Genomic DNA, 17,481 nt, shown 5'->3' on the forward strand with positions numbered 1-17,481 from the left:
TAGATTTTACTTAATTTTATGCTGGGTTGTAAGAAACTTTTATTTCTATGAAAAAAGGAAATCGTTAAAACAATTTTTTTATACATATGAGGTCGTTCGTACTGTATTATTACACTCTTTGACACAGCAGTAATGGACGCACCCCCAAGATCACCACCACTCTTGTAACAAATTAATATAAGACAAACAGCCCGGTGCAAGGTGATTTTACATCATTTGAATTGTTTAAAGAAAGCCTAGCGATAGCATTCAGAGCAGCTGACATGAATTTCATCTTCTTTACCGGCGGTAACTTTGCTCGACTTGCAGTGAAGAACAACACCAGGAAAATGGGGGAAACAAAGAACAAATTCCGTGTGTTAATGGTAAGTATTTAGTTCACAGTAAGTATTCAATACATAGGAATATAAAAATGTGGAAAACAGAGAGCCTGTAGTAATGATATCGAGCTCTTTTGTTTGTATAATTCCAATGCTGTTTATTTTTATCATCGTAGACTTATAGTAATGATATTGAGCTATTTTCTTTAATGGTCATAGACCCTAGGGGAATTTGATTGCCTTTTCTTATCATTTATCGATCTTTTCAAAATTACTGATCTTATTCTTTAATGTCTATTATCATTTACAAAAATGCTTTGAAAATATGGAAAACAGAACGATATAGATCTATTTTGTTTATATAGTTCCAATGTGTATCGTCTAGACCCTAGGTAATTAGATTGCTTCTTCTTATCTTCTTTATCATTTATAAATTTGTGGGAAGTGCTTCGATCCCTTCAAAACTACTGATATTTAAGGCTGAGTTTTTAACAATAATGGGGAAGTTGAAAAAAATATTTACCATTTTAGTGTCCTTTCAAAAATATTTAGCAAAATGGTATTTTTCTCATTATCTTTACTTTTTAGTTTTCTTTTTCAGTTTTTTTTTATTTTATTTTAAATATCTTATTTTTTTCTCTTTTATTCACCTTTTTATTGTTTTTTTTATATATTTTTTTTTTCTAAATGACAGCTTTTGTTTTAGCTTTCTAACATTTTTTATTGTTTTTTTTAATAACAGTTTTTTTTAATCTTTTTTTTTCCTTTTTTTTAAATATTTGTTTTTCTTATACAACTTTTTACCATCAAAATTTTGCCATCAAAAATTAAAAATACAATATATTTTAAGGCGCAAAAACTCCAACATTCACATATAATATTTGTAACGTAAAAAAACAAACAAAACCTCAACATTGTTTGTTAAAAAAACACCACAAAATAAACTCCAATATTGTTTATTACAAAAGAAAAAAAACATCACAATTAGCTTGAATTTGAACCGGTAACAAATCTTTACCAGTAAAAAAAAGAGAAAATAACCAAAACAAATACTATAAAAATATTTTTTTAAAGTATCTTGGCATAGACGGACATTATTTTAGATTATGTCCCGGTTGCCTACAAATTCCACAAAGATTGACATTTCTTCTTTATTTAATATACATACCGAAAACGATGTCCGTCTATGCTAAGGTAGTTTAAAAAAATATTTTTATGGTATTTGTTGTGGTTATTTCATTTTTTTTTTTTTACAGGTAAAGATTTGTAACCGATTCAAATTCAAGCTAATTGTGATGTTTTTTCTTTTTGTAATAAACAATGTTGGAGTTTATTTTGTGGTGTTTTTTTTTTTTGTAATAAACTATGTTGAGATTTTGTTTGTTTTTTTTTACCTTAAAAATATTATATGTGAATGTTGGAGTTTTTGCACCTTAAAAGATATTGTATTTTTAATTTTTTATGGCGAAAATTTGATGATAAAAAGGTTGTATAAGAAAAACATATATTAAAAAAAACAGAAAAAAAAGATTAAAAAAAATGTAATTTAAAGAAAACAGTAAAAAAGTAAAAGAAAAAAAACTAAAATAAAAGCTGTCATTTAATATATATATATATATATATATATATATATATATATATATATATATATATATATATATATATATATATATATATATAGATATAAACAATAAAAAGGTGGAATAAAAAAGAAAAAAAGATATTTAAAATTAAAAAAAAAAAAAAAAAAACTGAAAAGAAAACTAAAAAGTAAAGAAAATGAGAAAAAAATCAGTTTGGTAAATATTTTTGAAAGGACACTAAAATGGTAAATATTTTTTTCAACTACTCCATTATGCTCAAAAACTCATTTAAGGCTTAAACCCTTGTTTTTCATGTATAAATGAGTGTGAAGTGCTTCGAAACATTCAAAAGGTTATTTTCTTTATATTTGTGGCTCCTACCAAAAAAATTTCAGGGCAAAGCGAAGGCAGAACTCGATTTCACGTACTCCGGAGGATTTCCTCGTTTGAAGCAATCCTTCTTTTCTTCCGATCCTATATCGGAAAGCCAGGTGAGCTTTTATCTAATTATGCTAGCTATCCTGGTCATAAGTTTTTTTTATTGCAGGATCTCTTTAAGGATATGATCTCAAGTGCATCGTTTGCAAGAGGGGGGATGTTGTACAACTCCCCTCTGTCGGATGAAGCAATGATGTTTACTGGAGCTTGCTCAAGGTTACTCAGGTTCCCTTCACCCCCACAGCTGTCTGCAACATATGTGTCCCTGTCGATCATGTAACATCCCAATTTTCAAGCCCAAAAATTTCATTTTAAAATAAGTTATTACAAGTGCATCGTTTGCAAGAGGGGGGATGTTGTACAACTCCCCTCTGTCGGATGAAGCAATGATGTTTACTGGAGCTTGCTCAAGGTTACTCAGGTTCCCTTCACCCCCACAGCTGTCTGCAACATATGTGTCCCTGTCGATCATGTAACATCCCAATTTTCAAGCCCAAAAATTTCATTTTAAAATAAGTTATTACATAAGACCATCAGTGTAAAAACATTCATAGTAATATCTCGTGTCAAACCAAAGTGTCAGTAATCAAAACATATTATCATAAAACCATATCAGAGTGTAATCCCAAAGATCTCATGTGCGGAAAACATAGTGTGATGCGCTGCGATCAAGCCGGATCCCTTCCTTTCAACACGGAGTACCTGAAACCAAAACTGAAAACCGTAAGCACGAAGCTTAGTGAGTTCCCCAGATACCACATACCATACAACCCAACTGATCCATACATGCCATACATAGCCAAGAGCCATAGATATAACATATCCATAATCAAGTAAGGTGCCATATGCCAAAAATAGTCTTGCTAAGGTGCTATGTGCCAAACATAGTCTTGCCATTATGCCACAGGCCGCACGTGGTCTTCTTAGTCAAGCCTGGGGCCACTCCCTGGGTCTTACAGACAAGTGCCAAGGGCCACCCCCGGGTCTTTCATGCAAGTATCACAAAGACAACTATACATACTACTCTATTAGGCTAATCAACAGATAGTGTGCCAGGAGCCACCTCCTGGTCTTTCAGGTATAATAGCCTACAGTGTGCTAGGAGCCACCTCCTGGTCCTTCATACATATTGCCTAGGGCTAACCCCCGGGTCTTCCTACCACACATAATAACATACCGTGTGCCAGGAGCCGCCTCCTGGTCTTTCATGCATAATGCCTAGGGCTAACCCCCGGGTCTTCCTATCATACATAAACTAAATGGGCCGACATTGGTGCCTTAGACCCATACTAACAGTGAGGAGACTCACTTGGTACTGTTGAACTTGTTGGTAATCCCTCTGGTCGCTGTCTGACAATTCTCTCTGAACTGCTGCTCCACTAGCTCCTCGAGCTACCAATATCAATATAGCACTTAGTCTAACTATCCTCCGAAAGTCAACTAAGTCCATTCTGGTCAAAGTCAAAGTCCTGGTCAAAGTCAACCTTCCAGGTCAACCCTACTCGCCGAGTCTGCCTACTGACTTGTCGAGTTCATACGCTTAGAATCCTTTCATTCGCGACTCGACTCGTCGAGTCAGCCCCTGACTCGCCGAGTCTACCAATTTCCGAGTCCTGTCCTGTCCAACTCACTGAGTCCCCACTCAACTCACTGATCCGAGTCTTAACTCGAAGGGTTTGGGGTTTCGCGAATTGACTCGCCGAGTCCAAGGCAATCTTCAACAGACTTGCCGAGTTGTTCATCCAACTTGGTGATTTCATCTCCATCTTCATCTTACTCGCCGAGTCCACTCGAAGGACTCGTCGAGTCTATTCAGTCCTTCATATATTTAGAGGCTTCTGAGTCATGCATGGACTCCAAACTGCAGATCCACTCTTCTAAAGCCTATTCCTCATGTAAAGTGGCAAACTTTACGTGTAGCTAAGGAGATCTAGGCTCAAAACACTATAATCTAGGGTTTAAGACAAGGAGGCTCTACAATCAACCCAAAGGCAATTACTTTATGCTTCTCTATGCCAAGATATGCTTAGATCTGCAGTAGCAACTTCAGATCTGGGCTTCTAACTTGAATTGGTTCTTAAACATGGCATAAAAGCCCCAAAACTCATAACCAAGGTAGATCTAGATGAAGAAGGGTCAAAGTAACGACTTAATACATTCAATAACTCTGAAAGGTGACCCAAACTCTGGATTTAGAGACAATCCTTGAAGCCCCAATGATTCCTTGCTTCCTTCTTCCTTCAAATCACCCAAAAATGGCAAGAGACTTGAATATGCAACAATGGAGGCTGAGGGTTTCGTATTCTGGATAAGAGAGGCTATAAGGAACCCTAATGGAGAGAATAAGACGCTTAAATAGTGCACAAAGTCCCGGATTTAGGGTTTCCCTCTTCAGACCGGACTCGTCGAGTCCTCTTTGCCGACTCGCCGAGTCGGTTACTAAATCGATCCCCCGGATCCCACTCCGACTCGTCAAGTTCCTCCCTGGACTCGACGAGTTGACTAACAACTTAGAGCCTTTCATTTATTTTCTTGGTCTTTCTGTATCTGGGTGTTACAACACTCCCCCACTTAAACTAGACTTCGTCCTTGAAGTCTGCCATGGCCAATTACCTTACCATCCGGTCGCCACTTTACCACTAGGTACACACTCTGCCCACCCAATCCAGACCTTGAAGATGTCATCTTCAGAATAACTCGTTCATTACTACCTTAGAGTGCAACACTTTTATCCAACCGGTAATCATACCGATACTCCTGTTACACTTACCCTTGATTCGCAAGGGGTTTACCCTTTTACTTTACACTGACATTGGCCTTTCTAAGGTACTTTCCACAAGCAACAACCTTCGAGGACCGATCCTCTGCTGAAACCACAATTCTGGGCACTCCCAATGTCGGCCATCATACCAATACTCACGGAATAACCCCCATACAATGCTCCAATACTGAAAACTCCACCCAATCAAGAGAGTTCAGACAATCCTTCGGGTAGCAGATCCCTCTTTTCTATGTTTAAGGCTCAGACAAGAACGGCTTCCCCGAGCTAAATCCTTTACTCTGTGATCATTCGATCCCGCGATGGGCAGCTTAGCATCATCCGATCAACTCACGACTTTTCACTGAATTCCTATTGACTCCCATCTGCCTACCGGATGAACCGAGACCGCCCTGGTCCCTACTGATCTACCATTACCCGGAATACCGGTTTCCCCCATGCTACCTCGGAGATACGGTCCCCTCGCCCACTCTCCGCGAACCAAGCTACCAATGAAAGCTATGGCTACCCATAGTCTTACACCACTTCTGGTCTTCAATGACCTACCGTCTCCCGGACCCAAACATAATGTGGCCCACTAACATCCGGGCGGCTGCCCCGCCCTGAACTTAACTATCTGAGAAACCCGACTAATGAATCACACACCTGATATATTCGCACCAGCGAATAGGGACCGAGGAATGCTATGGGCCACCCCGTAGTCTCACTATACTCGCTCTGCCAACTAGCGAATGCTACAGGCCACCCACATAGTCTTGCAACACTTCAGCGCTGCCAGCTATCTAAAGCTACGGGCCACCCCGCAGTCTTACTATACCAGTGCTACGGGTCACACCGCAGTCTTACTAAAATAGTGCTACGGGCCACACCGCAGTCTTACTAAACTAATGCTACGGGCCACACCGCAGGCTTACTAAACTAATGCTATGGGCCACACCGTAGTCTTACCACACTCCTCTTACTATCTGACCACTGGTGAATGCTATGGCCATCCGGTAGTCTGACAACACCTTTCCACCCCGACTGGCTGCCAGTGGATGCTACAACTAACCCATAGTCGAGCATATCAGCACAACCTAGTACCACCGATCTGTACGCATGTCCTATCTGAAACTCCTAGCCGATTCTTCTGTAATCGGTTATCGGGCAACCCGAGAATGCGATCTCACAATTGGTAGGTTTTCCGAACTTCCAGTTCACACTTTCCTCAATTCACACAACCACCTGGGCTGTCTTCCTTCCCGATCAGAGAGCAAAACTTATCTCGGTTCCAAAAAAGCTGCTGCTCCCATAACATGATTGTTTCTCCTCCACTTAGCTTCGGCTAAGTCTTTACTGCAGGTGAAAAACCCAAGGATTTCCATTCCTTCATCCCTTGCACAATAGGCATGATAACTACCATCGCCTTGATGTCGCTAGCGATCCACCACTAGCCCATTCCAAATACTGTATGATTACCGAATACTAGATGAACACCTCCTGCATCCCGATACTGATAATTCTCTAGGCTCCAACTAATGCCCTTAAGGTCCGAATAACTAATGCTCAGAGCAACTCCGTCAGTGATAGACCACTTCCCTTGATGCTTCCTAAAGCTATCCCATGTACCAAGACCAGAGCCACCAAACCCTGGTAATGGTGGAGGGCTACTCCCTGTACCCTGCCCATCGTCCTCCACGCAACACTCCTAAACCGCTTTTGGTCATAATCGAGATAATACTGGACATTTCGAACCCGAAGTGAGAGATGACCCTGCACTAGCTACTAATAGTTCCTGGTATGCAAATGGCATAAGACAATTCTAAAAGTATAATCTGAATACAAGCAGAGAGACAACTCACACATACTATCACCAGAGTTCGGGGTAGGAACAACCCTAATACACATGGAATCCAAAAAGCCATAGATACATACCTGCAACATTCCCTGTTGTGATCCAAATCTCCCTCATCTGTCACTGCAAAGCCCTACCCTCTCACCCATCCGCAATGCTCGAAGTTGTCGGGGCAGACGCACTCCCTGCTCCTACCCTCACCGTCGGACAGTCGGCCACCCACCTGATTGTAGTGAAAACATAATGGGCTTGCCCCCTGTGGGCAGTCCCTGCTGACGTGACCATCACTGCCACACTTGTAGCAGCCTGAACCCATGGAACGACAAACTCCCTCGTGCCGTTTCCCACACATGCTGCACTGACTGCAGCCCTGCCGGTCTGCTATCCGCTGATCTGAAGTCTTGGGTCTCTTCCCGGGACCCTCCAAAGTGTACATTTGATCTGACTTCCTCTTCGCAATGTGATCCAAATCAATTTCCCTTTCCCGCGCCCTGGAAATCATAGAGTCCAAGGTCGGGCATGCCGAGAAGCTGACATGCTCCCGAATATCCGCTCTCAACATGTCATGACAACGGGTCCTCTGCATCTGATCATCCCCTGCATACTGAGGCACCACTAAGGCCCTCTCCCGAAACTTGGCGGTAATCTCCGCAACCAACTTTTTCGTCTGTCTCATGTCTAGGAACTCTCTGGCCAATTGTTGAAGATCCACCGCTGGTGCAAACTCCGCCCTAAACCTAGTCACAAATTTGGGCCATGTCATATCCTCAATGGTTGTGGCTCCCAAGGAATCACCAACTAACTCCCACCAGTCTCTGGCTCTATCTCTCAAACATCCCGCCATAAAGCGGACCTTTGACCCCTCCGAGCAGAAGCTTGTCGGCTGCGCAGACTCGATATCTGTGATCCATCTCCTAGCAGCAATGGGATTCTTCACCCCGTGAAAATCTGGCGCACCACTACCTCTAAAGTCCTTGAAGGATAGTGTGCGCGTACTCGCCTGGCCAGACGCCAAATCGCTCCTGACAGCTTGGAGGTGATCCTCCACCAGCTCAATGATCCCTTCCTTGATCGACCTGAAGATGACCGGCGTCGCATCAAGGATACCTCTCATGATCTCGGACGCGATGAACTCGCGTAACCCATCATCCACATGCTCGGGCCCTGCACCCGAGCCCAATCCTGACCCAGATCCTGAACCCCCTGCTCCATGTCGTGTGACCACCATTCTGGTAATGAACAAACAGTTGTCAGGGTATCATATACTTTCCAAGATTCCTGGTTCCATCTCAGCCCTCCTTGACTCGAGTACGGATCCTCTGCTTCCAGTAGTACAGGCCCATACTACCTTCCACATATATCCGTACTTTCCTCAAGGGTTTCTTCAACTTCACCAAGTCCCTTTCACTACTACTAACACTGCTCCCAACACTACTCTCATCCTAGGCTTGCCCTAGGGAAACGTCTGACTCAACTCAAACCAGTCCTCAGCTGCTGAAGGCCTCCTTGTGATACCAATTAGCCATCACCTGAATAGCATCACATGTGACGAGGCTCAGATAATCCTTCGAGTAGAAGACTCGTCCCTACAACGGTTAGACTCAGACGAGAGCTGCGCAATAGGGCCAAATCCAACACTCTAAGATTGTTCAACCCTGATCACATGTGACGTGATGTATTCACCTAATGGCTAACTCCCATCACTCAGAATCCCACAATGCACAAAGCAAGTAGCATTCAGATAAGGGAAAAAATATAACCATAACATACTCATCAATCATAATCTCATATCAAGAATTTGCACTAGCATGCGACATAAGCTCATAAACTCAGGCAGAACCTAAACAGGCTATCCTACTACTGTCTAATCAGCACTATCATGCAACTCAAGTACATATATCAGGCACATAAGGCATCCTCCCTAGATCCTTAGCCCTAATCTAGCATGCAATTTTCATAATCATATCATATCATATCACAACATGTATGGGTATCTTGGGTAAACTTACTTGAGCTCGGCTGAATGCACGCACCACACCCTTTCTTTTATTAGAAAACTTTTCCTTGAAAACATTTTCCTTTTTAAAAAAAAAAACTTTCAGATCCTCAGTTTGAGTTCAGACACACTTGAAAGTATGTCTGAATCCCTCAAACCAAGGCTCTGATACCAACTTGTAACATCCCAATTTCCAAGGCCACAAATTTCATTTTTAAATAAGTTATTACATAAGACCATCAGTGTAAAAACATTCATAGTAATATCTTGTGTCAAACCAAAGTGTCAGTAATCAAAACATATTATAATAAAACCATATCAGAGTGTAACCCCAAAGATCTCATGTGCGGAAAACATAGTGTGATGCGCTGCGATCAAGCTGGCTCCCTTCCTTTCAACACGGAGTACCTGAAACCAAAACTGAAAACCGTAAGCACGAAGCTTAGTGAGTTCCCCATATACCACATACCATACAACCTAACTGATACATACATGCCATACATAGCCAAGAGCCATACATAACCAACATATCCATAATCAAGTAAGGTGCTACGTGCCAAACATAGTCTTGCTAAGGTGTTGTGTGCCAAACATAGTCTTGCCATTATGCCACGGGCCACACGTGGTCTTCCTAGTCAAGCCTGAGGCCACTCCCTGGGTCTTACAGACAAGTGCCAAGGGCCACCCCCGGTTCTTTCATGCAAGTATCACAAAGACAACTATACATACTACTCTATTAGGCTAATCAACAGATAGTGTGCCAGGAGCCACCTCCTGGTCTTTCAGGTATAATAACATATAGTGCGCTAGGAGCCACCTCCTGGTCCTTCATACATATTGCCTAGGGCTAACCCCCGGGTCTTCCTACCACACATAATACCATACAGTGTGCCAGGAGCCGCCTCCTGGTCTTTCATGCATAATGCCTAGGGCTAACCCCCGGGTCTTCCTATCATACATAAACTAAATGGGCCGACATTGGTGCCTTAGACCCATACAAACAGTGAGGAGACTCACCTGGTACTGTTGAACTTGTTGGTAACCCCTCTGGTCGCTGTCTGACAACTCTCTCTGAACTGCTGCTCCACTAGCTCCCCGAGTTACCAATATCAATATAGCACTTAGTCTAACTGTCCTCCGAAAGTCAACTAAGTCCATTCTGGTCAAATTCAAAGTCCTGATCAAAGTCAACTCTACTCACCGAGTCTACCTACTAACTCGCCGAGTTCATACGCTCAGAATCCTTTCATTCACGACTCGACTCGCCGAGTCAGCTCCTGACTCACCAAGTCTACCGATTTCCGAGTCCTGTCCAGTCCAACTCACCAAGTCCCCACTAAACTCACTGATCCGAGTCTTAACTCGAAGGGTTTGAGGTTTTGCAACTTGACTCGCCGAGTCCAAGAACAGACTCGCCAAGTCCAAGGCAATTTTCAACAGACTTGCCGACTTGTTCATCCAACTCGTCGAGTTCATCTTCATCTTCATCCTACTCGCCGAGTCCACTCGAAGGACTCGCCGAGTCTATTCAGTCCTTCATATATTCAGAGGCTTTTGAGTCATGCATGGACTCCAAACTGTAGATCCATTCTTCTAAAGCTTATTTCTCATGTAAAGTGGCAAACTTTACGTGCAGCTAAGGAGATATAGGCTCAAAACACTATAATATAGGGTTTAAGACAAGGTGGTTCTACATTCAACCCAAATGCAGTTACTTTATGCTTCTCTAGGCCAAGATATGCTTAGATCTGCAGTAGCAACTTCAGATCCGAGCTTCTAACTCGAATTGGTTCTTAAACATGGCATAAAAGCCCCAAAACTCATAACCAAGGTAGATCTAGATGAAGAAGGGTGAAAGTAACGAATTAATACCTTCAATAACTCTGAAAGGTGACCCAAACTCTGGATTTAAAGCCAATCCTTGAAGCCCCAATGATTCCTTCCTTCCTTTTTCCTTCAAATCACCCACAAATGGCAAGAGACTTGAATATGCAACAATGGAGGCTGAGGGTTTCGTATTCTGAATAAGAGAGGTTATAAGGAACCCTAATGGAGAGAATAAGATGCTTAAATAGTGCACAAAGTCCCGGATTTAGGGTTTCCCTCTTCAGATCGGACTCGTCGAGTCCTCTTTGCCGACTCGTCGAGTCGGTTACTAAATTGATCCCCCGGATCCCGCTCCGACTCGTGGAGTTCCTCCCTAGACTCGACGAGTTGACTAATGACTTAGAGTTTTTCATTTCTTTCTTGGTCTTTCTGTAACTGGGTGTTACAGATCAATATCCCTAACTCAAGTCCACCCCCAATTCAAATTGAGGAGTTAATTAACCGAGTTGACGAAGGAGAGTTTCAGATTGTGTTCCTAGAACCCTTACAGGGACTGGGTGGCATATATAGGTTTCAATAAAAAGACTTGATCGATTTGAGGAGTGCTTGTAACAATTCCAAGACACTTCTTGTGATGGATTAGGTATATTTATGTTTCTATTAAACTATATAAGCATATACAAAAAAAAAAAAAAAAAAAAAAAAAAAAAAAACTGATGATATATACTTTGATATTCCAGGTTCAATGTGGATTAGGGTGTAGCGGATCTCTATGGGCACATACAACATTAGGTGTTGAACCGGATGCTATGCTCATTGGCTTTGGAGACGACATTGGGATTGGTGCCATTGTTGTCAACGACTTACTTGCTGACTACATTCATTTTTATCAGCCGGATAAACAATTCATGCCCACACCACGTTGTCTGGATGCCTCGAAGTTGCTTAACATGGTATCCCAGCAGGAATACCTAAACAAGGTCGAGAGAAGTGGGAACTATTTGATGGGGTCGTTAACCAAGAACTTGGGAATGCATCATCAGGTTGTGGGCATAAGATCAGTTGGTCTTGTTGCTACTATTCAGCTGAAGGTGAATGCGCATTCACTGATCATTGCATGTCAACAGCTGAGACTTTAATTGGACTTTGGGAGAATACCCAACAGCATTCGGATGTTGCCACCTGCTGAGGTAACTGACTAACAAATTGATGAAGCTATTACAATACTCCAGAAATCCATGATAGTGGTAAGCTACTAGGATGCTTGGTTTTGTTTGATCTTGTGGTTTGAGATACATTTGACTCTTTATTTCTGATCATGCAAGTTACTTTTTATCTAATATGGGTTACCATATTGAGGTTGAGTCCAAAGTGGAAACTTTGAGTGTTTATTGGAGTTGGTTTTTTTTCTTTTGTATTCAAGTTGGTGCTAAATTTCTATGGTTTAATTTTCATTTTATGAATGTGCTAATGGCCTAACGCCTAATTATGGGAAATACAAATTACTCACATATTTAATCATGTAGTCCTGGTCATGAGGATTATAGGAAATGATCCAATTTTAACTTCATACCGAAATAATCATAAATTACAAAATATATCATCTCCAATTTTAAAACATATAATCTCTAGTTTAAACCCAACGTTATTTAAATGTTTTGTCTACTCTTAAATTCCAAATATTTATTATATATTGATTGCTTGTAAACTTTTATGTTTCAACGAGTTTTGTTTAACTTTTTGTTACATCTTAATAAAAAAAACCAAATGTTTTCTTGCAGTTTCCGATTTGTTCATCCGATTGTGGATATATACTTTTTATTTGACAAAATGCTAGTCTGAATCAAAATTTATTCGGTCTAAGATGCCCAAAAAATGGCCACAGATGTCTAAACGCATTTTAATATACAACAATAGTACATCGCCGATTTAAACGTATTTTAAATTAATTAAAAAGAAATTTCATTGTCAAAAATAGAATGATGTTTTAGCTAGCTAAAAAGCAAACCCAACTACTAAGGTATGAAAAAACCGTTGTCAATCCAAATCAAAAACTACCATAGTGAAAAACATTTGGTATGGAATACTCAATTGGCCTCTTTTCATGTATAAGTTTAAGTCATTAAACGTATTAAAAGTTAAAATAATTAATATTTTTTTATAGCTTTTTCCTTGACGGACGCTTAAGTCAATTAAAATGTGTTTGTTTTTTGCAAATAAAAATAACATATAATGTTCTTGCTTCAGTCAAAGTTACCATAATCTTAAACATACGCTTAATGGGGTTTTCTGGAGGAAAAAACAACTCTTAATTTGGTTTGTGGAACACATTTGCATCTTTTATATATGGGAAGTTTCTTATAACTTTTTGTAGCTAAAATTCTGAAAATGTGAGCGTTATATTTAGAACCATGTTTCATAGGGACAGTTAAACAAAAGCAAATAGGGACGCGTAAACCTTCGCATATTATCTTTTGGCTTAAATGATTAAAAAGTAAATATATGACTTTTCAGCCCGCTAGGAAAATGGATCATGGCCCAATTCGCCGAAGGAGATGCATCATAATCAACTATTATGAGGTCATTTTCAATATTATTTCAACACAAGCTGCATATATGGTTATAAAGTTTATTATGAAAAAAAAATATATTTATATATAACATCGATATATATTGGTAAAAAAGTTTATTAATAATTTTTTTCTTTAAAACTAATACCTACAGTATAACATATATTTTTTTTATAAACTCACAGTGGAATAAATAGATACAGAGGAAGTTTTTACATCATTTTCTTTTATCGGGTACACAAAATAGTGAAATACACCCTATATTGAAGAACACATATAGTAAGTTGTCAAAAATACACCCTATATTGAAGAACACATATAGGGTGTATTAGCTAGCTAAAAAGCAAACCCAACTACTAAGGTATGAAAAAACCGTTGTCAATCCAAATCAAAAACTACCATAGTGAAAAACATTTGGTATGGAATACTCAATTGGCCTCTTTTCATGTATAAGTTTAAGTCATTAAACGTATTAAAAGTTAAAATAATTAATATTTTTTATAGCTTTTTCCTTGACGGACGCTTAAGTCAATTAAAATGTGTTTGTTTTTTGCATATAAAAATAACATATAATGTTCTTGCTTCAGTGGAATAAATAGATACAGAGGAAGTTTTTACATCATTTTCTTTTATCGGGTACACAAAATAGTGAAATACACCCTATATTGAAGAACACATATAGTAAATTGAATTGGTAGACGGAATTTCGAAGTGTGAAAATACAGACAATATATCTGATAATTAAGTTGTGATGTTCAAGAGCAACTAAGAAGTTGAGCCTTGACATACAAAACACTACAACCGACGAAGAAACCAGTAGCGACGGTGGATAGTCGTGGAATCAATGACTTACCAAGAGGCCTCCAGACAAATAAAAGTGTCAAGAAATGGACTCGATTAGACACCGGAGTAAATTTTTTGAAAATAAAGTAATCTAACAACTTGATTTGACAACGAAGAGAATTTTCTGAACATAAAGTAATCTAACAAAAAGGTATTTAGGTTTTTTGGATGGATGGTTTTCAGTTAGTAGAGATACTTATAGATTTTTCAAAATTTTCAATATCCCTCGCAAGAATCCGATAACGAATTTCAGAAATTGTAGTTTGTCTTTAAATGTGTTTCTCGTTTGTATTTGCCCCCATGAAGCTTGGATTTCAATTCAACCTTCTTTGTAAAGTGACGTTCCTATTAAAAATCTCAACAAAAATCAAACTTTAGTTTTGAAATCGATTTCGAAATTGATGGTAAATGCTGACTTTTATGGTCAAAATTATCATTTTGTATCAATTTTGATGAATTTCATTAGGCTTCAAGATTAATAAATGTATATATGGTTCTCTTTTACGAACATGGGATGCTAAAATCGAATATTTTTACCACAACAATCAAAAAGTATCTATAAATTAGAAATCTTTCTGTATGAAATAGCATAAAAATCATAGTTATTGAGTTTTTGTGCTTATTTCAGTGTTAATAAGAAAATACGAAAAAAAAATGTAAAAAAATATAGTATAATTGACAAAATAAAGATAGAATATTGCTTTTTTTAATGATTGGGGTAACTGCAAAAAATAACATTTTACTTTCAAGTACGTTGACATATATGAAGCTGTTTTTGAATTTGCATAATACTTGAAACTATGTTGCTATTAAAATTGTTATTTTCAGCAATGATGTTTTTTTTAACTTGTTTTGACACCATATCAGATATTACATAAGTTTTTTTTAGTCAAAAAAGTTTCCAAAAAAAAATTATACATCAAATGCAAACTGGTATTTGTAATGTCCCAAAAATCATTCATAAACCATACGCCATACAAAACATTGTCTCTAACACATAGTCATAAAAATCGGAGTATCCAAAAACATCTCTTAACATAAATTCATTATGATATGTACAATCTCGCATTCGCCTTGCCCCATCATCTGATGTATCTGAAACCATGAAATCAACATCTGTAAGACAAAATTTGTTAATTCCCCCCAAATACCCCACAAAGCAAAATACATACAATGCACGCAAACAAGGCCTACAACACAAGGTTGGACCGTCACCGAGCCTTCAGCTAAAAACCAGACTGCTCCCGAGCCTACATAATAAGTTGGACCAATTCCTTGGGCCTAAAGTATTACTGGATCTCCCCCTTTTGCCTACAATATCAACTAGACCGCCTGAGTATCTTGGCCTTCAACACAAAACAGGGCCGCCTCAATCAAACCACAATATGTCGGCATATGCACATAAACAAATAACCAACTAACACATGAAATCTTACAAATCTACCAGGCTAACAGATCTTTATAACATAGCAACATCCTATACACAAGGATACATAACAAAATCTAGTGTGCCGACATTGGTGTCTTCGACCCACGAGTACAATGAGGAAAACTCACCTCAAAGCCCAAAAGATAGCTGAACTGATCACTGTTGCAAATACCGGCTCTACAAGTCACATATACATCAAACAAGGACCAAGTCTCAATCCACTATTCAAAATACCCTAAAAGACCTAAAGTCAAACTTGGTCAAAGTCAACGGTCATTGTCAACTTTCTGTTGACATATGTCGACATATGCACATAAACAAATAACCAACTACCACATGCCATAAGCATAATCACATATAAACATATCGTGGGCCCGCCCCTTCATCAAGCCCCGCCCGACATCAATCAATGTCCGCCATCAAGCCCCGCCCGGCATCGGACAGAGTCTGATATCGGGGGTCAGGCTTTATTATTTATTTACTTATGTTACTTAATTTCAAACGGAATGCTATAATTCTCCCCCACTTAAATTAGATATTGTCCTCGAAATCATTCCTTACCATTCCTGACACACCCAACAACTTGAGCAATACGACCACAACCTCGAGCATACCACAGTCTTCCCAAGTCAACCAAAACCAACCCTCACAGGGCTCTACAACCCGAAGGTGAATGAATTCCTTCCAACATAATCACATTTACTCATTCTGAAATCTGAAATATCGAGATGGTATGACTCCCTGACTGACGCCCATACTGAACCAAAGTTGAATCCATCCCATAAATTTCCTAACTGACTACTCAGCTTCTGATATTAGGGATTTTCTGTTGGAAACATAATCACCAATAAACTATCCTTGCAGATCACTTATACCTGATAAGAGACTCAGATAATCCTTCGAGTAAAAGACCCATCCCTGCAATGGTTAGACTCAGATGAGAGCTGCACAACAGGGTCAAATCAATTACTCTGAGATTATTTAATCCAATTGCAAGTAACTTGGAACTTTCGATCAACAAGCTACTACACACATGAATCCCCAAGTTACTACTATTTCCCGAAGCATCACGCTGCCTCCTATTTTCTTTCCAAAGGCAACCGAGACCTCCCTGGTCCCCAACTTATTTGGAATACTGAATTCTTGCCCAATTGTTGAGCCAAGAGTAACCTCACAGTCGCCCTACGCGACTTCCGAGGAGGACTTCGGCTATTGAAATCTTCCCCAACCATATTTCCACTCATGGCTCCATTATTCATTTTGATCTTCCCCGTCATAACGGTCTGACTACCTGTCGCCATCGAATCTAATACGAAAAGTGAATGCTACCAGAACAATCATATTCTTACATCTTGCTTGGTCTCCAACGACCTTCCGTTTCTCGAATCCAACCATACTGTGGCCTACTCACATTCGTGCGGAAGACCCGCCCTGGCCTAAATCATCTGAAGGAATCTGTGAGTGAATCACCAATATGTCACATTCTCACTATCGAATAGGGGTCGATGAATGCTATGGACCACCCCGCGGTCTTATACTACTCCCATACTAACTGACCACTAGTGAATGCTACGGGTCACCCTGTAGTATTACTATACCACTATACTAACGGAGAACTAACGAATGCTACGGGCCACCCCCGCAGTCTTACAACGTTTCTACTCTATCTTCCAATTAGTTAATGCTACAGGCCACCCTGCAGTCTTACCACATTCCCCACGCTATCTGGTCGCTGATGAATGTTACGGCTATCCCGCAGTCTTATAAAAACTTTCATGCTATCTGTGAAACATCCCAAAAATACCACCCAAAATTTTTTATTTGAAAAAATAACTAAAACCATAATATACAAATGTCATATA

The 17,481-nt window shown here is 39.5% G+C and overlaps 1 protein-coding gene across 1 annotated transcript; it reads left to right on the forward strand.

The window, feature by feature from the left end:
• Nucleotides 1–263: 263 nt before the first annotated feature.
• Nucleotides 264–11,916, forward strand: LOC145049343 (uncharacterized). The gene is made up of 5 exons (XM_078997762.1): nucleotides 264–365; nucleotides 1,577–1,630; nucleotides 2,299–2,394; nucleotides 2,451–2,600; nucleotides 11,518–11,916. The coding sequence occupies exons 1-5, from the start codon at nucleotides 264–266 to the stop codon at nucleotides 11,914–11,916; spliced, it is 801 nt and encodes a 266-aa protein (XP_078853888.1).
• Nucleotides 11,917–17,481: the final 5,565 nt, after the last annotated feature.

Source organism: Lactuca serriola, chromosome 5 (genome assembly GCF_051521515.1).
Source record: "Lactuca serriola cultivar US96UC23 chromosome 5, Lser_US96UC23_V15, whole genome shotgun sequence".
NCBI lineage: Eukaryota > Viridiplantae > Streptophyta > Magnoliopsida > Asterales > Asteraceae > Lactuca > Lactuca serriola.